General features: G+C 30.8%; 1 protein-coding gene across 1 annotated transcript in view; it reads left to right on the forward strand.

The window, feature by feature from the left end:
* LOC129909197 (serine/threonine-protein kinase ATM) overlaps positions 1-22,369 on the forward strand; it is a 34,451-nt gene extending 12,082 nt beyond the window's left edge. Inside the window, exons 5-42 of the mRNA XM_055986227.1 lie at positions 1,060-1,158; positions 1,214-1,459; positions 1,522-1,658; positions 1,719-2,673; positions 2,737-2,914; positions 2,985-3,148; positions 3,199-3,322; positions 4,650-5,014; positions 5,078-5,219; positions 5,290-5,410; positions 5,497-5,647; positions 8,729-9,022; positions 9,081-9,366; positions 9,423-9,805; positions 9,871-10,086; positions 10,144-10,297; positions 10,373-10,575; positions 10,655-10,741; positions 10,803-10,844; positions 10,914-11,008; positions 15,102-15,270; positions 15,336-15,499; positions 15,561-15,891; positions 15,952-16,122; positions 16,180-16,305; positions 16,360-16,490; positions 16,550-16,775; positions 16,843-17,051; positions 18,789-19,015; positions 19,080-19,158; positions 19,215-19,321; positions 19,383-19,529; positions 19,585-19,826; positions 19,899-20,036; positions 20,698-20,843; positions 21,651-21,757; positions 21,825-22,079; positions 22,143-22,369. Coding sequence (XP_055842202.1) covers positions 1,060-1,158; positions 1,214-1,459; positions 1,522-1,658; positions 1,719-2,673; positions 2,737-2,914; positions 2,985-3,148; positions 3,199-3,322; positions 4,650-5,014; positions 5,078-5,219; positions 5,290-5,410; positions 5,497-5,647; positions 8,729-9,022; positions 9,081-9,366; positions 9,423-9,805; positions 9,871-10,086; positions 10,144-10,297; positions 10,373-10,575; positions 10,655-10,741; positions 10,803-10,844; positions 10,914-11,008; positions 15,102-15,270; positions 15,336-15,499; positions 15,561-15,891; positions 15,952-16,122; positions 16,180-16,305; positions 16,360-16,490; positions 16,550-16,775; positions 16,843-17,051; positions 18,789-19,015; positions 19,080-19,158; positions 19,215-19,321; positions 19,383-19,529; positions 19,585-19,826; positions 19,899-20,036; positions 20,698-20,843; positions 21,651-21,757; positions 21,825-22,079; positions 22,143-22,324 — 7,599 coding nt within the window. The 3' untranslated portion in view covers positions 22,325-22,369. The remainder of the gene's footprint in view (positions 1-1,059; positions 1,159-1,213; positions 1,460-1,521; positions 1,659-1,718; positions 2,674-2,736; positions 2,915-2,984; positions 3,149-3,198; positions 3,323-4,649; positions 5,015-5,077; positions 5,220-5,289; positions 5,411-5,496; positions 5,648-8,728; positions 9,023-9,080; positions 9,367-9,422; positions 9,806-9,870; positions 10,087-10,143; positions 10,298-10,372; positions 10,576-10,654; positions 10,742-10,802; positions 10,845-10,913; positions 11,009-15,101; positions 15,271-15,335; positions 15,500-15,560; positions 15,892-15,951; positions 16,123-16,179; positions 16,306-16,359; positions 16,491-16,549; positions 16,776-16,842; positions 17,052-18,788; positions 19,016-19,079; positions 19,159-19,214; positions 19,322-19,382; positions 19,530-19,584; positions 19,827-19,898; positions 20,037-20,697; positions 20,844-21,650; positions 21,758-21,824; positions 22,080-22,142) is intronic.
* Positions 22,370-26,587: the final 4,218 nt, after the last annotated feature.

Raw genomic sequence — 26,587 nt, forward strand, 5'->3', positions numbered from 1 at the left:
CCCAGGGGAGAATCAATTTTGAGGTGTGAAAATAAAAATTCGCCCGAATTTTTGTTTTCACACCTCAAAATTGATTCTCTCCTGGGCAAAAATTTTTTCCGCTTCGCGTTTGGGTTGTACAAATTAAATAGATTCTCATGTTAGCAAATGTTTTTCCGCTTCGCGTTTGCCAAATTATAACACTTCAATAGCATACAAACATTTGCGTCTGCCTGGCGATCTAACATTACCTAAGCAGAAGAACGAACTAGCGTGAGCGGTCCACTTAGGATATTTAAAGTCGCCAATGTTGGCGTCTTTTTAACTAACTGAAACCTTGTCTGGGTCGCTTCATTTGTTCTCAGTATTTTCAATCCCTTTAAGGGTTCTCTTTCCCGCTCACGTAACTTGGTTGCTCCCCTAAGGGTATGTAAAGTCGCCAGCCAATAACAACACTTTTTAAACTAAACTGTGCCTTGTCCCGTGGATGTTGATTCCAAATTAAATGGAACTACCATCCAATTGGGTTAGTTCCGTGGGTGTTACACTCTTTTCAGTTTCTTGAAAACTGGATCTCGAAATGAAAAACTCAAATTAAAAATTATTTAACTTATTCAGAGGGAACGAAAACCACATGTTTTTTTTCCGGAATAAGATTCCCACCTAGCATGGGAACTTACTCCACTTTACTAAAGTGGGTTTCGTTCCCACTGAGTGGGAACTAACTACCTCAGTGGACTTAGTTCCCCGCACCTCAATGTAATTATGTAATTCTTTGGCTATTGCCTTATCCTTTTGAAGTGTCGTAATTAGTTCTTTGTAGGGGTAATAAGTAAAGGGTTACCTCATAGACTGAATAATAAACTACTGGGAGTATAGTTAGTGAGGGTTTTTTTTGTTTGAGAAAAAATCTACTTACGCTCTGCAATTGTTCTTCATATTAAAATTCTGGTCATCTTAAGCAGTGAACAATAGTGATCTTTTCTCCTTATTATTATTCAAATTCTTAATCGCATACAATCTAAAAGTAAATTACAGGAAATATGTTTTAATTGTTTTTAATTTTTTTCTTTTTTTAAGCTCTCAGCAGATTACCACATCACTGTTTGTGGTCATATTCAACAAGTTTTACCAACTCTATGTGAATATTATAGCTTTCGAATGAAAACTGAAACAAAGGTTAATATAAAAAAATAAAATATTTGTCTTCCGAAACTGACTTCCTCATCTATAGACCCATTTTTTTCTTGGTGTTTATTGTTCCCTGAAAGCAATCTACCCGAACCTCACAAGTGGAGACTATAATCCCATTGGTATCACTCTCAATGAAAATTGGACAAAAACTGTTATTCGAAAGCTAAATGCAATAGTCGAAGTAGAATCTAAAGAACAAACTATTCAACTACAACGTCCTACAAACTACAAAAGCGATGAACTATTGAAAATATTTCTTAAAACTTCAGCAATGGTAGTTTATTTGGTAATAACATTTTTATAAACTCAAAATTGAATCACATTTAAAGAAAATATTTGATTTATTAGATAAATTGGGCAGATAATAGAAACACTGAAGAAGATATTTTGGAGCCTAGAGCTAAAATTTCACGAACCATTGATGCACTTGAGAATATTTTGGAAACTACCAAAATGAAGGACAAAACTTCAATTAATCAAATTTCGTATGTTTTCTTTTTTTGAAAAATAATAACAATTTATAAATACATTCAAAAATATTTCAGATTACAAATTTTCACCGAACTCATTGTAACTCAACCACATCTTATAAATCCATCAAATTTCATGACAATTTTAGAATCCCATCAGTATTGCTTATCGATCTTCAATTGTTGGCAAAATTTAAAATGCCTTAGACTTGGTTTTGCTATACTCCTTCAATTAGAACCAAAACTTTTTCCTAATGGAAATTTACAATTCGAAAACTGGAAAAAGATTGCTGTATTTTTAATTGCCGACACAAATAGCAATAAAGATATTTTGAGGGAAAAGCACTTGCTGTTGCAGGAGCTAATACAGGCAAATAAATTAGATTTTGAAGATTGCACAACTCTTTTAAATTTCTTGCTCATTACAACAACAATGCGTCGAAATGAATGTGTTTCAACAATTAGAGAAATTCTACTCAATAATGAAAAATGCAACTTGGACAAAACCTCTGATATAATTGGAAAACTTCTCAACTGGCTCTATCAAACCAACGATAAAATCGATGGCAAAAGTTTGCTATTGAATATTGAACCTTTGGATGAAAAACTTGTTGCTGATACAAGTGCACTGATGGTTATTAATTTTCTTGACTCTTATATTAAAGTAGAGGAACAACAAAAAGAAGATGAAGAACAAATAGAACAAACAAATCTTATGAATTACAAATATTGTCGAAAATATATATGCATTGAAGAACATGGTAAAGATTTGAAAAAAATAAAAGGCTTACGGAAAAAAGAAAAACCTTCTAGATGTTTGATTCAAAGTAACTATGAACTTTTGATGCGATTACTTAATTTCGAAACATCCAAAGAAGCAACTGTGCATAATATCAATGTGGATTTATCTCGATTGCTTAAAATGGTTTTGGTGCTGAAACAATTTTTCTTTTATGATATTTTCGATGCAAACACGTATTTGACTTGTCCGCTTATGAAGAGAATTGGATTTTTTCTTGATAATTTAGATGTGAGTAGATATTGTAATTAGCTTGTTCCTAAAGCGGGTTTTATAATTTTTTAAATTAAATAGTTTCAACTTAAAAGCGTCAGTGTGCAACAAATTTCAAAATCAGAACTCGCAGACGTTGTGGAAATACTTTTAGAAATATTCCTCAGTATATGTGACTGCAGCTCTTTCTTTGCCTTCTTAGACAAGCAGAATATTGATGGATTGATAACATTTTGTGGCAGTATTCTAAAACTTGCTGGTAAATTATTAAATTTATATTTATTTAAATATTTTTTATGATACTTTATTTTAATTTTATTGTTTACCAGAAAATAACAGATCCGAAGATTCAAAACAGTTAGCTTTGAATACCATGAAACTACTCGCTACATTCTGTTCCAGTACAATTCATTCAAAAAAGGCATTTGCTTTTATTAAACAACAACGTTTAGTAACTAAAGACAATTCTAATGGAATTTTATCATTAATAAAAGTAAAATTAAAACATTCTTGTTGTCGGTTTACTAATCTTTTCATTTTTAGATATTTTGCAAACAACAGCAAAATGAAGAAATTTCTACTTGGTTCGGTGGAAAATTGAAAACTATGTGCCAACTATACTATTCGAATATAGAGTTATGCGATCAAATAGTCGATATTCTTCCAGGTATTTATGTATTTTTAATATTTTTTTTACCTCAGAAGAAAAAATATTTGATAATTTTTAATGCTTTTAAAAGCTTTGTATATTAAAAGTATTAGTGTGAGCACGAAAAAAAAATGTTTTTGGAAAAAGTGTTTTCTAGCCTTTTTGCTTTATGTTTAAGTCAGTAAGGTACTCTTAGATAACCCGTATGACTTCACAAAAATTTTTAATGCATATATATTCTATGAACTTATTAACAATGCCTTACATAGCCATAGTTTCAAAAAACTTTTAGATGTCTTTTTCCGAATTTCCTTAAATTCTTAAATATATGAAATGAAAAATGAAGTGTCAATTTATAAAAGAAGCCTTCTATTAACTTTTTGAGTTTTGAAATTTAGATCACTTCACGTCACAGAAAAAATCATCTGCAGATACGTATACATATATATAAAAAAGTTATAATTTCATCGTTACCAATTATATGAACGAAATAGTGAAACTAATAATTTTTAGAAAAAAAGCTTACCTTTATTTTAAAAAATGAAACCATTAAAAAGTGAACCCAACATTTTTCAACTTTCAGCTAAATTTTCTTCCTGGACTTCATGCCAAAGCTTGAATTAAATTGAAGTCATAAATCAATTTTTCTGACTTTTATTTAAACTTTCATAAATTCTATTTGTGATGTCAGCTATGGAAATTCTATTTCCATAATCATTTAAAAACTGCACTTTTATGGCACTTTTTCTAGGATAGGCTCTGATATCCATATAACTGAAACTCCTTGTTATATTTATATGAATCGGCTGCCAGTTCTCGTTCTAAAACACACTGTTTAATTATTTTCAAGTAGGTAAAGAAAAAATAAGATAATATAAAAATAAAGTTCGTTGCTAAGCTCTTTTGTTTATAGAATGAAACTTGCGATACATTCATCCTAGCAAATACCTTTGGGCCTTTTTACTTGCGGCTTAAAACGAACAATGACTTGTTTTTATTTTTTTGAACGCCCCTGTTTTTAATTAAACTTGACATTAGATGAAACACAGCCACAGGCAATAACATCGATCTTAGATTTGGGCTAATAAGATTAAAAGATTAAATAAAAAAATGGAATCAGTTTCCCAAAATTTCTTTTGTGTTCATATTTTTCAAGCTTTTGCATTTTATCGAACTAAGTAGTTTTAGGTAAACTGATGCCAAAGTAAGATTGACCGGAAAAAAAACCTTAATTTGTATTTTATTAATTTTCTTATCTCTTTTTCGACTTTCTTAATATTCTCAAAATTTATATTTCTTCAATACCATAATAAAAATTTAACGGAATTTTATTTCTTCTTTCTAGAAATCGTTCGATATGTGGAACCATTTCAAGCCGAACTAGATATTTGCCTTATTATTATCTCCTCTTTCTTAAAAATCACATCAAAGAAATATTATTCATCAAGCTTGGCTGCTAAACTTATAAAATCCATTCGTCAAATAGCAAACTATTGCCCAAATTTAATTGATCAAGATAATTTTCAAATAATTTGCTTAATGCCGGCTAAATTTCTATCATCCCAAAGTATTGCAATTTCATTTGCTGCTGTTAATACAATAACTGCTTTAATGGATTCAAAATGGATTGCAATACAGAGTGCACACATGGAAACACATTTTACTTTCACTTCTCAGCTGTATTCGAAATTGGATTGGAACAATTTTCCTGTATGTAAACTTATTTGTTAATATTTTGTTGTTGTTTTTTTATTTATTTATATTTTAAATTAGATGGAAAGCGATGATATAAAAGTAAATAGCACAGCTGTAGCAGTTCAACTGCTAACTTCTCTGTTTGCATTTAGTACTTTTCATCGAGAAATTGCTTTTCAAGAACTGGGTTACTATTGTGCATCACAGAGTTTAAATGAAAGTAAGACTTTTCTGTTAAATGTATATAAAATAAGGAGGGCATAATTTTTAATCTTATTTTTTTTTTCAAGGTTACTTTTATAAATTTGGAGACATTGCCGCATTTTTCAATTCTTCGATTTCAATATTAACTAAGCCTTATATTGATGCATTACTCTGTGCCTGGGCCCAAAAGCAACAACCTATTACAAAGTACGTAAAAAAGTATTTAATCATGTTTAAGTTATTTGAGTTTTCCAACATTAGCTAGTTAGCTTATGAAATCTTATTATTTGCAGATTTCCTTACTTCCTTTGTGCGGATGACATCGAAAAGTGTTTCACAACTCATCTGTCCAGTATAAGCTATTATCAAATAAGATTCTCATCACACCAAGGATTAGAAGAACTTCAACGTCTAAAATATGGAACTACTCGACAACTTGTAGCGGTAAATTATTTTCTTTTAGGGCCAATTTTTCAATAGTCAGTTAAACAGTCAGTTAGTACTTATTCCTAAGGATAGAGAAAAAATCAATTTTTCAACAGGCAGATATAGCTTAATTCTAAGAATAAATCTATCTGCTTCTTTCAGAGACGAATAAAATTATTCTAAGGAATAATCTCAATAAAAATATTGTGTCAGTTGTCAAAGCTGTTTTGAAAGAATTTTGAAAAAAATACAGTGGAAAACAAGAAAACAAAAACAATCATGAATAAAAATGACGTTTAATTTTAAATATTTTTGAATTTGACATTTTTTTTTTGTTATTCTGTAGAATAAATTATTCTTGATTGAAAAATTCAATGTTTTTATCTGATTGTTTATGAGCCTAATAACTTTATTCGTCGAACAGTTAACTGACTGTTTATTAGAAGATTGAAAAATTGGCTCTTAATGACTTTTGTTTATTTAAATAAAATAATAGTCTAAGAGCCGGCAGCATATTTTGGCAGTTTTGATATAACCGAAATTCGAGTGTGCACATATCTAGATATGCACCACAGTATGTCAACGGAACAAGTCTGGCAGTGATCTTTTTCAGCTTTCCCTTGCCAGACGCATCCAAAGTGCAGCAAAAAATCAATTTTTGGCGTTTTGGTATAACCGAATAAATGATACACCAAAAAATCATAAAAAATCCCCTGATTTCGAATCTGTGGGTACCGCAAGTTTCTTTTTCAGCTTTCCCCCCGCCAGACCGCTTTAAAGCATTTTTAAGTGCATTTTCCTAATAAAAAACCTAATTACTTATTTTCTGTTAGGTATAACCGTATGATGGTAACAAATTAATATTCTATGTCTATTCCAGGTCTAGAAAATATAATTTTTAGCCAGCTATTTTTCACCCTTCCCTCTGCCAGACGCATCCAAAGTGCAGTCAAAAACCAACTTTTGGCGTTTCTCTAGGTATTACCCCAATAAATGATACACCAAAAAATCATAAAAAATCCCCTGATTTTAAAAATGTGGGTACCAGAAGTTTTTTTTTAGCTTTCGCCCCGCCAGACCGCTTTGAAGCATTTTGAAATGCATTTTTCTAATAAAAAACCTAATAGCTTATTTTCTGTTGGGTATAACCGTATGATGGTAACAAATTAAAATTCTATGTCTATTCCTGGTTTAGAAAATATAAGTTTAAGCCAGATATTTTTCAGCCTTCCCTCTGCCAGACGCCCTTAAAGGTTTCCCAAACAGGTTTTTCCATAGAAAAAACACCTAGTTTCAGTTTTTTTCTTATAAAATTGAAATAATATTTTTTTGTTTAGAGTAACCATATGATGGCCAAATATTAACTTTCTCTGCCTTTTCCTGATTTAGAAAATGTAAGTTTAAGCCAGTTTTGTTTCAGCCTACCCTCTGCCAGACGCCCTAAAAGGTATCTCAATAGTACGGAAAAGTTAGATTTTGCTATATGGGGCATGGGGGTCTGGGAAAAAATACGAAATGCATTTTGTCTTCAGGGATTAAAAGAGCATAAACCCAGGGATCGAAAGAGTCTAAAACCACATTTTGTACAACCGCACCAAGAATCATTTTGTTTGTCCCTATACAAAAAATTGCAATTTTTTGAAGTTTTTTGCCTACAGATCGAAAACGGTCTGTCAAATCGAAAAACCAATATTGTAACAAATGAAGGTAATTAAAAGATCTACAACTTTTACAACGAACAAATTTTTTAAAAAACGCTCAAGTAAAAGAGATATGACAAAAATAAGAAAATCACTTTTTGACGTGTTTAAAAAAAAACACCCTAACTTTTAAACCAAAGGGATAAAAATGTTATTTAACATATATTGTAGAAAATTAAATTATTTCAAGTTTGTCATACATTGTTTTTTTTGTAGGTTCAAAAATACGCGAGTTATGTGAAAAACTAAAATTTATATTAAAAAAAAAATGGCGGCCAAATGACTCTTAGTGCGATTGAACAAAATTTGGTTTACGACTCGTGTCTTTATGCCTTTCGAGCCCTGAAGTCAAAATGCATTTCGGATTTTTTCCCACACCCCCATGCCCCATATAGCAAAATCTAACTTTTCCGTACTATTGAGATACCTTTTAGGGCGTCTGGCAGAGGGTAGGCTGAAACAAAACTGGCTTAAACTTACATTTTCTAAATCAGGAAAAGGCAGAGAAAGTTAATATTTGGCCATCATATGGTTACTCTAAACAAAAAAATATTATTTCAATTTTATAAGAAAAAAACTGAAACTAGGTGTTTTTTCTATGGAAAAACCTGTTTGGGAAACCTTTAAGGGCGTCTGGCAGAGGGAAGGCTGAAAAATATCTGGCTTAAACTTATATTTTCTAAACCAGGAATAGACATAGAATTTTAATTTGTTACCGTCATACGGTTATACCCAACAGAAAATAAGCTATTAGGTTTTTTATTAGAAAAATGCATTTCAAAATGCTTCAAAGCGGTCTGGCGGGGCGAAAGCTAAAAAAAAACTTCTGGTACCCACATTTTTGAAATCAGGGGATTTTTTATGATTTTTTGGTGTATCATTTATTGGGGTAATACCTAGAAAAACGCCAAAAGTTGGTTTTTGACTGCACTTTGGATGCGTCTGGCAGAGGGAAGGGTGAAAAATAGCTGGCTAAAAATTATATTTTCTAGACCTGGAATAGACATAGAATATTAATTTGTTACCATCATACGGTTATACCTAACAGAAAATAAGTAATTAGGTTTTTTATTAGGAAAATGCACTTAAAAATGCTTTAAAGCGGTCTGGCGGGGGGAATGCTGAAAAAGAAACTTGCGGTACCCACAGATTCGAAATCAGGGGATTTTTTATGATTTTTTGGTGTATCATTTATTCGGTTATACCAAAACGCCAAAAATTGATTTTTTGCTGCACTTTGGATGCGTCTGGCAAGGGAAAGCTGAAAAAGATCACTGCCAGACTTGTTCCGTTGACATACTGTGGTGCATATCTAGATATGTGCACACTCGAATTTCGGTTATATCAAAACTGCCAAAATATGCTGTCGGCTCTCGGTCCTTTTTTCTTTTTTGTTTAGAAAGCATTTCCCATCTGCTATGCATATTTACTTAGTGAACTATCAAAAAATCCCCAAAGTCCTTCAGCTACTTATCTAACCGAAGCTAAAACCACATTAAAAAATTTAAATAATTTGGGCTGTGATTTGATTGCTACAAATACAAAAGTTCACTGGGGAACTATATATCATGCTACTAAGCAACTCTGGGATGAATGTCACTATTCTGCTTTATTTGGAATAAATCCATGTGTAATAACACCAGTTTTATCCGTGAATTTCATAAGCCTTAAACATATTTTAAGATACTATTTAGTAAGTTTGTAAATCACATGAATAGTATTTTCTGTATCATAAACTTTAACTTTTCCAGCAAAAATGTTACTCTATTCCTTCGTCAAAAACTCTTCCTGAATGTGTCCTTATGCTCATTAAAAACGATCCAATGGCTTTACTTAAAGTTTTTGCTGCCTTCAAACTAGAATTTAGTGATTTTATATTTCTAAGCGATAGATTAAAGTCATTTTATTGGTTTTGTTCATTATCAGAGATTTTAATAGAATCTACATCAGACCAGATTTCTAAGTCGGGTTTAAATAGTACACAAACTTTCTTTCTTCGTGATATTTTGTTTTTTATTCTCAAATCAATGGAAAAGGGTAATAAGACGATTTCTATTGGATGATTACTTTAAATAATGTATTAATTTTTCTAGGAGAACGAGAAATATTAAAAGTCAGCTTGCATTTCCTCCATCAAATTCTCGATCAATATATTTCTACGTTTTCCGTAATAATTAATAACCATTTAAATGATATTGCTTGTACTTTGGTGTCAATAACCCAAAACAATGAACCATCTATCATCCAAGAAATGGCTATTAATTTGTTAGAGCTGCTCATATGCAAAAACACCGAGAGATTTTCCGAATCTATTAAACTTTTGGATAAATTCCCTGATTTGGATATCTATCGAAATCTTCGAAGTGTTGTGCAAGGCATTAATAAAAATCGGGAAACAGAACTACGATGGGTTGCCAAAGATTTTTTAAATACAACTACCAAAGGTGCTGAAGGGATAAGATCGCTAAAACAATGTGTAAGATATTAATCAAAAAAATCTAATATTTTCTTGATGAATTTGAATTGAATTTGTCATTTCAGATTGCAGAAGAAAAATGTAATTTTGAACATATTTCATCGGACACATCCAGATCTTCGAATTTACTCTATGATGTTTTGAAAAAATTAATAAATATGGTTCGGAGTTCAGATCTCAATTTAGCAATAGAAGCAGCTAAGTGCTTAGGAGAAATAGGATCTTTAAAAATTGCTGATATAGCTTTCTATTTTGAAAGTGATACAAATTTCTATAGCATGGTACTTTCTATAAATTTTGTTTATTATAAACTTTATTTATAGTTCCAATTTTTATAGGAATTTTCATACCAAGATGAAATGACGTTCCTTGCTGAAAGTTTGTTTAAATTGATGGATAAATTATTGCTCCAATATGACCCAGAATCTGTAGTAGAAATGTATGCAGTTTGTAAAGATCTGGCAAGTTCGAAAATTGGTTCAAAAGTTCTTCGTAAGTATATTATGTTTTAATATTAATTGATATTCGATCATTTTCTTTTATTTTTTTATTTTTTTTTTATTTTAGGTTCATTTCCATTACTTGGTTTGTTTTTAAAACAAGGTCATGTTAGTGTTTTAGACAGTTACTCATCAATTGCTTCTTTTAACTTTGTTGAAATTTTACAAGAACATGAAAATTTAAAGTACGACGAATTTACTAAAGCATTTTCTTCGAAGGTTTTTGAAAAATGTCAGTGGGATTCATTTGCTAAATTATGCAAGCAAAATGTGAGCTTCTTTATAATTTTTTTTTTGTTTCATTTTTTTTAAGGCTAATTTTTCTTTTTCTGTATTTTTATTATTTTAGTTTTCCTTTAGTGAATCTGCTTCCGTACCCATCTTTAAGATATTACTAGCAAACAAGAAAAATCATTTCGATAATATTTTAGCTATGGTGAGAGATTACAGAACAATACACAAAAAAAATAAACTAACATTTTAACTCTATATTTTAGTTGGAGTATTTCTTCTCTCGGACTTTTGAAGTAATACGAGATGTATGAATAAGAAAATAATTTACATCTTTTTGAATCAAAATATAATTTGTTATTTATTTTATTTAACAGGAGAAATGGAAAGAATCTCAAAATATATATAGCGACAAGCGAACAATCAAATATTTTCTGAATATTTGCGAATGCATACGTATTCATAACAACTGGTAATTATAATAACAGTTGTATACTGATATTTATTAAGAATAAAAAAATCGCGATTTTTTAGTGATTTTTGATAGGATGTAAAAAATGATCGTATCCTGATAAAACAAAAAGCATAAGAAAGCTACATTCTTCTAATTTGAGGATTTTGTGAAGAAATATTTTATTTCTAATGGTAAAGTAGCTAAATCGTTGGAACTGTTCAAAAACCAAAACTATCCAAATTTTTTTTTTCTCTTAAAAAAGTGAGAAAATTTTTTGTGATAAAATGATTATTATTTTTAGAAAGGCTATTTGTTTGGCTTCAAGATTCTTTTTGTTTCAAACTTCTACGATTTGTTAAAAAAAATGTGTTCTTACTTTTGAAATCAATTTAGAAAAGCTATTAAAATAACATTTTTAGGGTTTTTTTTAGAAAACGATATAACGATTTAACGATATTTTTATTGAACAGTTATTACACTTCGCGTCACTTGAATAGAAACAACAATTTTTCTTTAGAAAATACAAACAATGTTGTAAAAACAAAAAACCCAAAACAGAAACCGTATGGCTACTAGTTGCGTTTTTTCGCATTACTTCACAAAAAACAGTGTTTTTTTTGCGTCACTTGAATAGAAACAAGCTCTTAAATTAGATAAAAATGATAAAAAATCATGGACAACACTAATTTTTGTAAAGCAGTCTTAAACTTTGACATTATGTGCACATTATAACCAATAATGGGCTACGAGCTACCATTAGGCATCACAGAAAATGCATAAATAGAATTAAACATTGAAAATGCACTTGTACTGTACACAATCGGGGACCTAATTGGAGAAAGTGACTATAGTGTTTGGTAACTTCTTACAAATTAAGAAAATGACATTTTCTACAATTTAAGGTTTGAATAAGTGAAATAAACTTTCGTTTTCATCCGGAATGCATCTGTTTTGTTTCTATTGCGTTGTTTTTCTCTGAACTATCCTTGTGCAATCTCTAAGAGGGTTGTTTTTCCACGTTCCTAAACTTCCCAAGAGCTTCTTCCATTATTTCTTTGTAAAAGTTTGCATCTTTTTTCAAAGCGTGAAGCTTCAATTTTGCTATTGCACATCATAAAAACAAAGTGTATTACTATAACACATTTTAGTGCCCTTTGGTGGCGATGCGATAAAAGTTATTTTTTCATAAACCAATGAAATAGGACTAATATTAACGTGGTCCATCTGAGTCGGTATGTTTTCCTTTAAAAAACCACTCTTTACCTCACTTCTTTTCAGTTCGAATGCAACTATAAAATAGTTAACTTTTTTGTAATCTTAGTAGAACTTAAAATGTTGTTATTTTGCATTTTGAGGCTTTTTAAATGTTGTGCACCTTTTATAACTTCCATGATGGAACAAACCAACACATTACCATCGCACTAACACCACGTTTTTGACCGATTTTAGCGGCAAAGTGAAGGAAATTTCTGCTAGTTTTTAAATTATTTTTTTCTCTGCTCTTGATTTGGGTCTCACCTGTCTTATTTTTTTATTCAATCACTAGTTTACGATATTTCAAAAATATTCTCATGCAAATTTGGCAAATTTTCCAATATCTTTCGCGATTTTGCATAGTGCAAGTGCATTTCCAATGTTAGCTGCTATTTATGCATTTTCTGTGATGCCTAATGGTAGCTCGTAGCCCATTATTGGTTATAATGTGCACATAATGTCAAAGTTTAAGACTGCTTCACAAAAATTAGTGTTGTCCATGATTTTTTATCATTTTTATCTAATTTAAGAGCTTGTTTCTATTCAAGTGACGCAAAAAAAACACTGTTTTTTTGTGAAGTAATGCGAAAAAACGCAACTAGTAGCCATACGGTTTCTGTTTTGGGTTTTTTGTTTTTACAACTTTGTTTGTTAAAAGTTCCTCTTTGAAAATGCAAAACCAAAAATCTACTAAGTTACCTCACCGAAGCGCCAATCGGTATTTTCTAAAGAAAAATTGTTGTTTCTATTCAAGTGACGCGAAGTGTATATATACAATTTTCTAAATTTACAGTTAATTGTCATTGTGTTTGTTTTAAATATAATTTCTGTTGGCAGCTTCTTAACTCAGGTTGTTCAGGTCTGGCTGTCATTGTAAAGGTTGAATTAGGGAGAGGTGAGGCTTTCAGCCACGATAGTGAGCTGACCCCCGATCAGCGTAGAAGGGAATGTTCTCTTCGTCGTTAGTTGATATCAAATCCTCATCCAAAAGTTCCTTAGCTTCTAAGTACCGCTGGTTAGGATGTCTTGGCTGGTTCATGATTCTTCCTATTATTGGGTTAGGGTGGTTGCTCAGGTTCTGTAGGCATCTTCTGCTTGATTGGATAAGATATTTGTCGAGTTTTATAATTTTGGCTTCTTCATACAGTCTCTTGTTGCTGACGTGTTTCCTGCGTATCCTGTCGTAGTGCATGCCTGTACAGATCCTTAAGATCTTCCTCTCCAGTATTGCTAACTTGTTAAGATGGGATTTTATCACAGCGAACCAGATAGGAAAACAGTAGGGTATGATAGGCCGGATGGGCTGCTTGTACAGGAGAAGCTTTGTCTTTTGGCTGAGTCCGTTTCTTTTCCGCATGAGCGGATGAATGCGATGAAAGGCGGTTTTTTTTAGAAAATGTACCGCTATTTTATAACTATGAATGAGGCTTAATTATTGAAGTTTAATACACTTGAAAACAATCTGCAAATAGTTTTTCTGTTCTGAGAGTTCGAACTTTTGAGATGAAATAAAACTTCACATTTTTGCGGTACCGTGAATTAAGCTAGAGAGAAATAAGGTAGAATCGACTTTATTTTCATTTTATATTGGAAACATAGTCGAATTTTATCTTTTTTTCATAGTCGACAAAGCTTCTATAACCCAATCTCTAAAAACGAGTCGATGCTTCTATGTGTCGATTAATAGGCCCTAATATGAATTGCAAAAACTTGCCAGTTTAATAAATAAAGAAAAAAAAAAAATCAAAATGGGTTGATACATTTTTTCGATTTTGTATTTAGCTACTTAATAAAACTGTAAAATAAATTGACCTATCTAATGGTTATTTAGTTATATTTCTTAAATGGTTTTTTTTGAAAACTAGTAAAAAACTAAATTTAAAACGTCAACACGTTTTTTAAGATATAAAGATGTTTTTGTTTTAATTTTACTAGATTCATTATAATGCCTATTTTAAACACTTCGTATAAAATCTTAACTGACGTCGGTTTGGTCATAATAATAAAATCGAATCTTGTCTGGATCGGAAGTACTTGCCCTTGTACAGCAGTAATTAAAATTAGTTCGATGCTCAAAAACTATTAATTAAGTTAAAAATATAAATAAAATTGAAGCAAAAACATAAAATTAGTTCTTAAAGGCCCATTTGCTTTTTCAAAAGGTTTTATGTAAAACTTAATCCCAATTTATTCTCACCCCATCAATTTTAATTGCGACTTTAAATGTAATAGGGAGTGAAAAAATTGAGCATTAAATGCAATTAATTTATTTTGAAAAATGTCCCCTTCCCTTTTACTTTAATTTTAATCAAGTTTGTATAAATTGGGACTTAGTCGTTTAAGAGATTTTTTTTATTCTAAAACAGGGTTCTATGAATAGAACTGTTCATAAACATTAAAAAAAAAACATTTGTTTGACCAAAATCGACCCTGGAAAGTACCGAAAATATACGAAGATTGGAGGAAATCAGTTCATTCGTTTAGTACCTACGTGGCTTACGATTCAGTCAGAATTGTGAGACCTAATTTATTCGTAGTGAAATGTTGGCTTGGTATTTCAAGTTCATTTTTGCACGAATGCATCTTTATAAACCCCTATTTTGAACCACATCCCCCTCATCCCCCACCATCCATAATTGATTTTTTTAACGAAATTGATAAAGATTCGGGATGAATTAGCTACCAAATTTTTTTGCAGTAGGTGTTGCTGTTCAGGGTTCTTTCGCAAAATTCCCCACAGTGTGTCAACTACTATTTTAGTTCATTTACAACAAACTAGAGATTGTCCTATTTTCAAAAACAAATCTTATTATTACATTATGAGTAATATAAAACAATGTTTTTTTTTTCATTTAAGGAACGTACCAATTAACCTATTGAATGTTGCCAAAGCATGCATTTATTGTCAAGCCTATTTCATGGGAATTATATACTTGGAAATGTGGGCACTCGTTGAAAAGGATAAGGAAAAATCTAAAAACATAGATATAATAAGAAATGCAATATTTCAAGAAATTGCAACCCAGGTAAGCGCCTGAACTTACACACCATTGTATTGTTACTGTAAGAAAAAACTAATAAACATAAACAGGCTTTCAAATCTATAGATTGTGCAGAAGCAATTTCTGGATTTTTGGATCCTTTAAATTCAAGAATTGAATATCTTAATTTAGAAGGTGATTGGTCACAAGTTTTAATGGAAACAGATGCATCCAATGATTTCAACAAAGATCTTTATGTCCAGACTTTAAAAAAGTAAGCTTAACACCTAGTCTGATATAAGTAACAATTTATTAAACAGCTATTCTTTTTGTAGAAACGGTTTGCTTTTGTTATCAAGTTCAGATAAGTTTACAAGTCAAGTCGATTATGAATGTTGTTGGCGCCTTGGCCAATGGGAAACAGCAATAGAAAAAAATTCAAAAATTGGTAATTTGCTTGACTTGGAGTTTGAATTTGAAAAAAATCATTTCAATGCATTAAAGTCAATACATAACAGAGAAGAAGTTAATTGCATGTCGGCAATTGATAAAGCTCGACAGGCTATAGTTTCGATCTTGAAAGAAATCAGTATTGAATGTCTACAGAATATTTACAAATATCTTACTTGGCTGCAAATGCTACAACAGGCTGAAGACTTTTGCCAGGTTAGACAAATATTATAAATTTGTTTTGTTTAAGTATTTTAAATGAATTTCCCTTTTCAGATCCAATTTTCTCATGGTGCTAAGGCTGAACCAATATTAGAAAAATGGAACATTTCACAAGAACTTACGTACGGAAACTTTAACTGTAAAGAACTTGTTCTCTCTCAGCAAATGGCCCTTTATAAAACAGCTGGTATTCGAGCTGGAAGGAAAATAAATGAATTCTTTAAGGTAAAACCAACTGAATGAATTGCACAAATGTTTAGATCAAGAATATATTTTTCATAGGATAAAAGTCCCATTGGAGAATGTATATTGAAATGCATAAATGAATGCAAGGATGCTGGTAATATCAATTTGGCGATAAGAAATATAACGCTTTTAAGAAATATTGACACATCAGAGCAACTCAAGGTTGGAATAAACAAAAATTAGTGTTCGATTCATTTAATTGAATTTCTTAAATAGGCAAAAGCTTTAATAGAAGATGCAGAAATCTGTTGGAAGACTGGAAAATCAAGAATGGCAAAAGCAATACTTCACAATGTTATGTCAAACAAAGATTTTGTATATTGCCTTGAAAGAATTCAAGCACACAGGTACCCTTAACTTGATATCATTGATTTGATTTTTTTAATTAATATTTTTTCTTTTAAAGAATGTATGGAGAATTGCTGCTGGAAACGAATAACGAAACATTTGAAGTTGTTCATCAAGAATTTTTTGTTCGATCCATTGAACTTCTTAATAAGTACTCGGAGCATAGAGATAGGGTCTTAAAATCGGCTTCTTTTGATGTTCATGAATTTGAGACGTTTAATCAAGAAAGTCGTAAATTAGCTTTTGCCACTATAGCAAAATATGCTGATAAAGAATATGTTCAGGTTAAACAAAGTTAAAAAACATTAACATAAACCAAACTAACTTTAATGAGTATTTTTATATCTATAGTTGGATACATACCTTAATTCGGAAACATTCCGTACGAAAGTACAAATTATGATGAAAAATAAAGAAGAAGCACAAAGTCTAGCCCGGCAATCAAAAGAACGTGATAAATCAATTGGAATAAATGTTATGCTAAGAAATTGTGGTATCGATGACAAAGAAATTAAAATGTTGGAACTAAAGAGATCAGAAAATTTGTGTATTGCAATGGAGTAAGTACTTGTTTTGGGTGGCCTGTAATACCTACAGTCTAAATGGAAACTGCAAGGCAGTAGTTAGAAGGAATAAAATTAATTTTTTTTTTGGTACAGTGAATTGAGAATAAGATGACCATTACCTCATATAATCCCATCCCCATGGGTTAGCAGTCAAGCAGTACCTACAACATTGTCACCCAGAGCAACCCGCAAAGTGCAGTGATTTTTTTCAAAAAAAAATTTAATACTATATGTTCTTTGAGTAAAGTAAAGCAGAAACACTTTTTTTCGGTCAAAGGATACGCTTTGCGGTGACCATTATAGTATAGTTTAATTGCAAACATATTTTTAATTATTAACAAAAATACATATACGAAATTATGTCCTTTTTTAATAAAATTGGTTTACTTTTTAACGATGTACATTATACGCAAATAATCCACAAATATTTCTACATTATAATAACGTGACGTCATCAAATCTGAGAGAAAGAGACAAATAATCTGTTTTGCTCTTTAATATTTCATAAAATTTCTATAACGTCTGATGGTGGAGGTGGTGTACACCCCACAAACCAACTTTACTTGCGATCGTTTAGAATACGTAAAAAATCAAACTATAGATAACGATCATTACAATGATAGAGAATGCTACAAAATTTAGTCAAAAAATTCCGTCTTTAAATGGTACCTGCCATAGAACCTTTTTTTTATTTCTTACTTAATCATGAACGACTCAACCTTTTCTTAACCGTTGGTTCTTGAATTAAAGAATTAATTTCCAAATATTATAATTTTTACATTAAAATTGCTATATCTTTTCAATAGAAAATTTTGTTAAAATCAAAATAGTTGTCCGAAAAAAAAATATTAATACTATTGTTTACCTATTATAATCGGCTCTATTCTGCTATTCGATTCACGTGAAAGTCTAAAATAAGTAGCGTGAATTCATAAAGAACAAAGTACTCGTGTCGCAAGTGGAATATAGTTAAAAAGTTTATTTTTTAAGAAAACCCAAAAATAAGTACGGGCGCTTTCATAAATGCATGGTTGCGCAAGTCTGACGAATGCAAAGCTTTCCTTAATGCAAATGACAAATGTCAGGTGTTCATAAATGTAAAACGCAAATATTTTCAGCGCAAATGTGCAAATGAAAAAATTCTCATGCGCAATGAATTTAAACTTAAAGAAAGAAGGAACATGACGTAAAAGATGATACAGCTTTTCTTTGTTTCTCAATTCTGTCAAAATATTAATTGGAAATTCAAAGTTAAAGTCAAAATAACAAAAACATCCGCGAATTTCTTGAAAATATTAAATTTGTAAATATTGACAGAAATGCTTAAAAAAAGTTTTTTTTCTTAAAGGATGGAATTAAGATAATATTGTTAATTTCGGAGAAGAGGCTAAGTGTTCATAAATTCAAAGTAAAATACATGCGCAAATAGTTTTTCTGACATTAGTCTGATCGCAAATGACCGCATGTAAACAAAGAAACCATGCAATTATGAAAGCACCCTACGTACAAGAAAAATATAATGGGTTAAGAAATTCCATATATGAAGTCTTAAACTATGAGCTAATTTTTTTCTTTAAATAGCTGTTATAGCTCGTATTTCTCCTTAAATTGTTTTTAGAGTAGAAACATATTTTTTTTTTTAGAATATTTCCAAGAGTTGTTTACCAAACTAATTTTTAATTACAAACGTTCTTACTCCTTACTGCATTTGTGTGCTATTTTTTCTTTCAGAAACTACATGCAATTTTGTAAACTGGATAAAGACATAACTACTCCTGCTGTGTATCGTATAATAGCTCTATGGTTTGCAAACAAACATGATCACAAGCTGCATTCAAAAATTAAAGAAAATATTGATGGGATACCCAGTTATAAGTTCCTATGCGTTCTAAATCAAATGTCTGCTAGACTAAGTTCTAAAAATCCATCATTTCTAGAACTACTTGAAGAGATATTGAGTAAATTATTGCATTATAATATTCTTTTCATACTAAGTATATCTTATAATTATGTTTTTAACAGTTCGATGTATTTATGACCATCCCCATCATACGTTGAACAAAATACTTGCTCTAGTATATGCATATGCTGATGACCCCAAGTAAGTTATTTCATGTTACACAAGTTCCTATCTAATAAAAACTTTTCTTACCATAGGAATACCTCTACATCTGATCGCGTTAATATAGCAAAACACATGATAAACAAAGTTAAGAGTAAAATGCACACTTCTTGCATAAAACAAATGGAGTCCATGTTTATTGGTAATTTTTTTTTTAAACTTCCTTACCAACAAATATTTATCATTGTTTTTTTTATTTAAAGCTCTAATTGACTTTGCAAACAAGGAAAGTGGTAAAAATTCTTCATTATCACTGAATGATAAAGTAAAGAAATTAAAAAATCTGGAAAATGTACAATGTCCTACAATAGATTTGCCGATTTCTATGAATAAGATGTACTCATTAACATGTAATTAAAAACATCTTATAATTGAGTCTTTTTTTTAATATAACAATTTTAATAGACATTAGAAAGTGGGAAGACAATGTTGGTTTAGTTGGAGGAATAAATGCTCCCAAAAAACTAATGTGTGTGTGTTCGGATGGAATTTCTCGGCCACAACTCTTGAAGGGTAAAGATGATCTTCGTCAAGATGCAGTTATGCAGCAAGTTCTTTCAATGGTAAATGAGTTGCTGAAGAGTGATCCTGAAACAAATAACCAGAATCTAATATTACGTACTTATCGAATTGTACCACTTTCTATGGTAATTTTTAAAAATAAATTATTTTGTTTTTTATGTTTGTAAAAAATATCATAAATATATTTTTTATTTCAGCGAAGTGGTATATTAGAATGGTGTGAAAATACTGTGCCCCTTGGGCTATATCTTTGTGGTGATAAGAAAAATGAAGGTGCTCATAAGAAATACAGGCCAAATGATTATACTGTTGCAAAATGCAGATCACTATCGATGGTAAGTGCAATGGATTTATTAGCTTTTATAAAGCTTCTACTTCCATTTAACTTTATATATGTAAAGTCTAAAATTCTTTACAAAAATTCAAACTCGAGAAAAGAATTAAAATTGAGATAACGACCGTCTGTTGCGGATCTTTTTTGATTTTTGTAGGACCTATTTTTGGTCCATTAAAAAAAAAAAAAAAAACTATTACTATTTTGAAACACAAGTAAAATCATGTTATCGTATGTTTCTTTGAGAATTTAAACCTTTTTTTTTGCTAAGCCTTAATTACACTGGCCACTTTTTGCAAAAGTAGGTACCTACAAAAGTGAAAATATTTTTTTTCGCTGGCGCAATTTGTTTGTAAAAAAAGAGTATACCAATTGTTTTTTAGATCAGTTTTGTAAATTTTCCATTTCGGGAAATCATCACAAAATCAGTTTGAATTTTCACGTTTGTACTTTTTCACATTTCAGGTTGAAGTAGTTAAGGCTTTATTTCCATAAATTTTGTAAACGGCTCAAGCATTATTGATAATCATAACCGCATTTTTCTTATAACTTGTGATCTGTTAACGCCGAATATTGAAAGCAACATTGAAAGCAATATTGAAAGCAACAACGTATTTTCTTTAAATTCGGTTTTTATTTCATCTTTGTTTTTGTATTTACAGGAAGCATTAAAGCAGGATTTCAACCAGCGTTTACAAGTTTATCAGCATATTTGTGAAAAAGTTAAACCAGTATTGCACTATTTTTTCTTTGAAAAATTCCTAGCTCCCGGTATTTGGTTTGAACGTCGGCTTGCCTACACAAAAAGGTAATACAAAAAAAAAAAAATAGTAATAGTTTATGATATATGTAGGTACCATGCAGCGACCGTCATTTATCGAGTTCCAAATTCAAATATTTTTGTGGGCAACAAATCGTCAAGATAAGCACAAAAATTTTGTTTTTGAAAATGTACGGTTAAAAAACTTCATGGAAGTTTGTTAAAAAAAAAAAAAACAGAATAAGTTTATGTATCGCTTTTCTGAACGTAAATTTTGGTAGACGAGTAAATCGAGTATAGGGAGATTTTTCTTGTCTAAATTTCCAATAAAATTGCCTAAATTGGAAGGATTTTTTTTACAGCTTACCAATCATAGGTACGAAATTTACTAAATATTAGGTCCCTAAGTTTTCTGAACCCGCCCAGTATCTTTCGTTCTGTCATACCGCAAGAACAAAAACCCTTCTTTTCAATATGATTTTTCTCCTGTGTCGAGGCCGTTTCTTTGCTTTTGTTTATCTTTTATGTTTTTCACATGCAGAAGAAAAAATTAAATTCTAGCAACCATTAAAGTCTTTAATTTTTGTTAAGGAACTCTAGGTAAAAATTCATACAGTATATCTAATTGATATTCACATTCTAAGGGTAAGGAAAACTTACTTGTTAACACATGGCAACCCTGTTGGGATATAGAGGGTAACCTGAGCTCGTTTTGTTTTTATCCAAAATATATTGCACACCACAAAAGTTTACCGTGGAACTCGATAAGTGAAGACTGATGTACATATATGGTGGGATCTTGTACTAAAATATCGAACTTTTTTCAACCAAATAACCTTTTTTGTTTTTTTTTAGTATTGCTACAACTTCTATTGTAGGATTTATTCTTGGTCTAGGTGATCGACATGTTCAAAATATTTTGATAGACCAAATAACGGCAGAGGTTATCCACATTGATTTTGGTAAGTTTAAAGCAGTTTACAAGTGCGGAGAGTCATTAAAGAATTAAACAATAATGTATTTTCATAGGAATCGCCTTTGAACAAGGAAAAATCATGCCAACTCCTGAAACAGTACCATTCCGTCTTACACGTGATATTGTTGCCCCAATGGGAGTATCCGAAACTGATGGAATTTTCCGAAAAGCTTGTGAAAAAACCATGAAAATCATGCGAAAGAATCAAGTATTTTTAACAACAATATTGGAAGTTTTACTTTACGATCCTTTGTATGTCTGGAAATGGTCTTCTCAGAAACACCTGGACGGAGATAGAGATGAAGATAGTATGAACATAGAATTCAAAAAAAAACAAAATCTCTTTTATATTATATATTAATTTTTAATAGGTGAAGGGAAAAATTTGACTGCACAACGTGCATTGCTAAGAGTTCAAGATAAGCTGGAAGGCAAAGAAGAAGGTAAAATGGGCACTCCAAATGTGGAAGTACAAATTCAAAGATTAATTAACGAAGCGATTAATGTGCACAACCTGTGCCGTTTGTATCCAGGATGGGATCCATATTTATAAGTGTTTGTCTGTTCTTCTTTATATAATAAATAGTTTTTGTTAAAATTTGTATTCTACCTAAAACGGTTACCGTTTTTGAGATCATTTTATTCTTACACTCGGATTTTAACTAGCTGTTTTTAGTTCGACCCGTCCCGAAGATGTCCCGCACATGCCTCAGGAATGTCCCGGACTTATCCCGGAGATGTCCTGGGCTTGTCCCGGATATATGCCGGACATGTACTGGACAAACTATGCAAAATTCAAAATCCCATAAAATTAAAACTTCTCTAAAAACAATTCTACAATTCCAAAACCTATAGAAAATACATTTTTGTGCTCTCTGAGTCGATATCCTTCCAATACAATTCAATTGGAGTTGAAAAATTCACGTTTGGAGAAAATGACTTTTAAAAATGTTTAAATCGTCATAACTCCTTAACCAAGCGTCTAAACACTATCAAACTTGCAAAATTCAAAATTCTCTAAAAACAAAACTACAAGTCCAAAACTTATAGAAAATACATTTTTGTGCTCTGTGAGTCGATATCCTTCGCATACAATTCAATTGGAGTTGAAAAATTCACGTTTGGAGAAAATGACTTTTAAAAATGTTTAAATCGTCATAACTCCTTAACCAAGCGTCTAAACACTATCAAACTTGCAAAATTCAAAAATTCTCTAAAAACAAAACTACAAGTCCAAAACTTATAGAAAATACATTTTTGTGCTCGTGAGTCGATATCCTTCGCATACAATTCAATTCGAGTTGAAAAATTCACGTTTGGAGAAAATGACTTTTAAAAATGTTTAAATCGTCATAACTCCTTAACCAAGCGTCTAAACACTATCAAACTTGCAAAATTCAAAAATTCTCTAAAAACAAAACTACAAGTCCAAAACTTATAGAAAATACATTTTTGTGCTCTGTGAGTCGATATCCTTCGCATACAATTCAATTGGAGTTGAAAAATTCACGTTTGGAGAAAATGACTTTTAAAAATGTTTAAATCGTCATAACTCCTTAACCAAGCGTCTAAACACTATCAAACTTGCAAAATTCAAAATTCTCTAAAACAAAACTACAAGTCCAAAACTTATAGAAAATACATTTTTGTGCTCTGTGAGTCGATATCCTTCGCATACAATTCAATTGGAGTTTTGGAGAAAATGACTTTTAAAAATGTTTAAATCGTCATAACTCTTTAACCAAGCGTCTAAACACCATCAAACTTGCAAAATTCAAAACTCTCTAAAAACAAAACTACAAGTCCAAAACTTATAGAAAATACATTTTTGTGCTCTGTGAGTCGATATCCTTCGCATACAATTCAATTGGAGTTGAAAAATTCACGTTTGGAGAAAATCACTTTTAAAAATGTATAAATGGTCATATCTCCTTAACCAAGCGTCTAAACACCATCAAAGTTGCAAAATTCAAAATTCTCTAAAAACAAAACTACAAGTCCAAAACTTATAGAAAATACATTTTTGTGCTCTGTGAGTCGATATCCTTCGCATACAATTCAATTGGAGTTGAAAAATTCACGTTTGGAGAAAATCACTTTTAAAAATGTATAAATGGTCATATCTCCTTAACCAAGCGTCTAAACACTATCAAACTTGCAAAATTCAAAATTCTCTAAAAACAAAACTACAAGTCCAAAACTTATAGAAAATACATTTTTGTGCTCTGTGAGTCGATATCCTTCGCATAAAATTCAATTGGAGTTGAAAAATTCACGTTTGGAGAAAATCACTTTTAAAAATGTTTAAATGGTCATATCTCCTTAACCAAGCGTCTAAACACCATCAAACTTGCAAAATTCAAAACTCTCTAAAAACAAAACTACAAGTCCAAAACTTATAGAAAATACATTTTTGTGCTCTGTGAGTCGATATCCTTCGCATACAATTCAATTGGAGTTGAAAAATTCACGTTTGGAGAAAATCACTTTTAAAAATGTTTAAATGGTCATATCTCCTTAACCAAGCGTCTAAACACCATCAAACTTGCAAAATTCAAAATTCTCTAAAAACAAAACTACAAGTCCAAAACTTATAGAAAATACATTTTTGTGCTCTGTGAGTCGATATCCTTCGCATACAATTCAATTGGAGTTGAAAAATTCACGTTTGGAGAAAATCACTTTTAAAAATGTTTAAAAGGTCATATCTCCTTAACCAAGCGTCTAAACACCATCAAACTTGCAAAATTCAAAACTCTCTAAAAACAAAACTACAAGTCCAAAACTTATAGAAAATACATTTTTGTGCTCTGTGAGTCGATATCCTTCGCATACAATTCAATTGGAGTTGAAGAATTAACGTTTGGAGAAAATGACTTTTAAAAATGTTTAAATCGTCATAACTCCTTAACCAAGCGTCTAAACACCATCAAACTTGCAAAATTCAAAACTCTCTAAAAACAAAACTACAAGTCCAAAACTTATAGAAAATACATTTTTGTGCTCTGTGAGTCGATATCCTTCGCATACAATTCAATTGGAGTTGAAAAATTCACGTTTGGAGAAAATCACTTTTAAAAATGTTTAAATGGTCATATCTCCTTAACCAAGCGTCTAAACACCATCAAACTTGCAAAATTCAAAATTCTCTAAAAACAAAACTACAAGTCCAAAACTTATAGAAAATACATTTTTGTGCTCTGTGAGTCGATATCCTTCGCATACAATTCAATTGGAGTTGAAAAATTCACGTTTGGAGAAAATCACTTTTAAAAATGTTTAAAAGGTCATATCTCCTTAACCAAGCGTCTAAACACCATCAAACTTGCAAAATTCAAAACTCTCTAAAAACAAAACTACAAGTCCAAAACTTATAGAAAATACATTTTTGTGCTCTGTGAGTCGATATCCTTCGCATACAATTCAATTGGAGTTGAAAAATTCACGTTTGGAGAAAATCACTTTTAAAAATGTTTAAATCGTCATAACTCCTTAACCAAGCGTCTAAACACCATCAAACTTGCAAAATTCAAAATTCTCTAAAAACAAAACTACAAGTCCAAAACTTATAGAAAATACATTTTTGTGCTCTGTGAGTCGATATCCTTCGCATACAATTCAATTGGAGTTGAAGAATTTACGTTTGGAGAAAATGACTTTTAAAAATGTTTAAATCGTCATAACTCCTTAACCAAGCGTCTAAACACCATCAAACTTGCAAAATTCAAAATTCTCTAAAAACAAAACTACAAGTCCAAAACTTATAGAAAATACATTTTTGTGCTCTGTGAGTCGATATCCTTCGCATACAATTCAATTGGAGTTGAAAAATTCACGTTTGGAGAAAATCACTTTTAAAAATGTTTAAATGGTCATATCTCCTTAACCAAGCGTCTAAACACCATCAAACTTGCAAAATTCAAAATTCTCTAAAAACAAAACTACAAGTCCAAAACTTATAGAAAATACATTTTTGTGCTCTGTGAGTCGATATCCTTCGCATACAATTCAATTGGAGTTGAAGAATTTACGTTTGGAGAAAATGACTTTTAAAAATGTTTAAATCGTTATAACTCCTTAACCAAGCGTCTAAACACTATCAAACTTGCAAAATTCAAAATTCTCTAAAAACAAAACTACAAGTCCAAAACTTATAGAAAATACATTTTTGTGCTCTGTGAGTCGATATCCTTCGCATACAATTCAATTGGAGTTGAAAAATTCACGTTTGGAGAAAATCACTTTTAAAAATGTTTAAATGGTCATATCTCCTTAACCAAGCGTCTAAACACCATCAAACTTGCAAAATTCAAAATTCTCTAAAAACAAAACTACAAGTCCAAAACTTATAGAAAATACATTTTTGTGCTCTGTGAGTCGATATCCTTCGCATACAATTCAATTGGAGTTGAAGAATTTACGTTTTGAGAAAATGACTTTTAAAAATGTTTAAATCGTCATAACTCCTTAACCAAGCGTCTAAACACTATCAAACTTGCAAAATTCAAAATTCTCTAAAAACAAAACTACAAGTCCAAAACTTATAGAAAATACATTTTTGTGCTCTGTGAGTCGATATCCTTCGCATACAATTCAATTGGAGTTGAAAAATTCACGTTTGGAGAAAATCACTTTTAAAAATGTTTAAATGGTCATATCTCCTTAACCAAGCGTCTAAACACCATCAAACTTGCAAAATTCAAAACTCTCTAAAAACAAAACTACAAGTCCAAAACTTATAGAAAATACATTTTTGTGCTCTGTGAGTCGATATCCTTCGCATACAATTCAATTGGAGTTGAAAAATTCACGTTTG

The sequence above is a fragment of the Episyrphus balteatus genome, chromosome 2 (assembly GCF_945859705.1).
Source record: "Episyrphus balteatus chromosome 2, idEpiBalt1.1, whole genome shotgun sequence".
NCBI lineage: Eukaryota > Metazoa > Arthropoda > Insecta > Diptera > Syrphidae > Episyrphus > Episyrphus balteatus.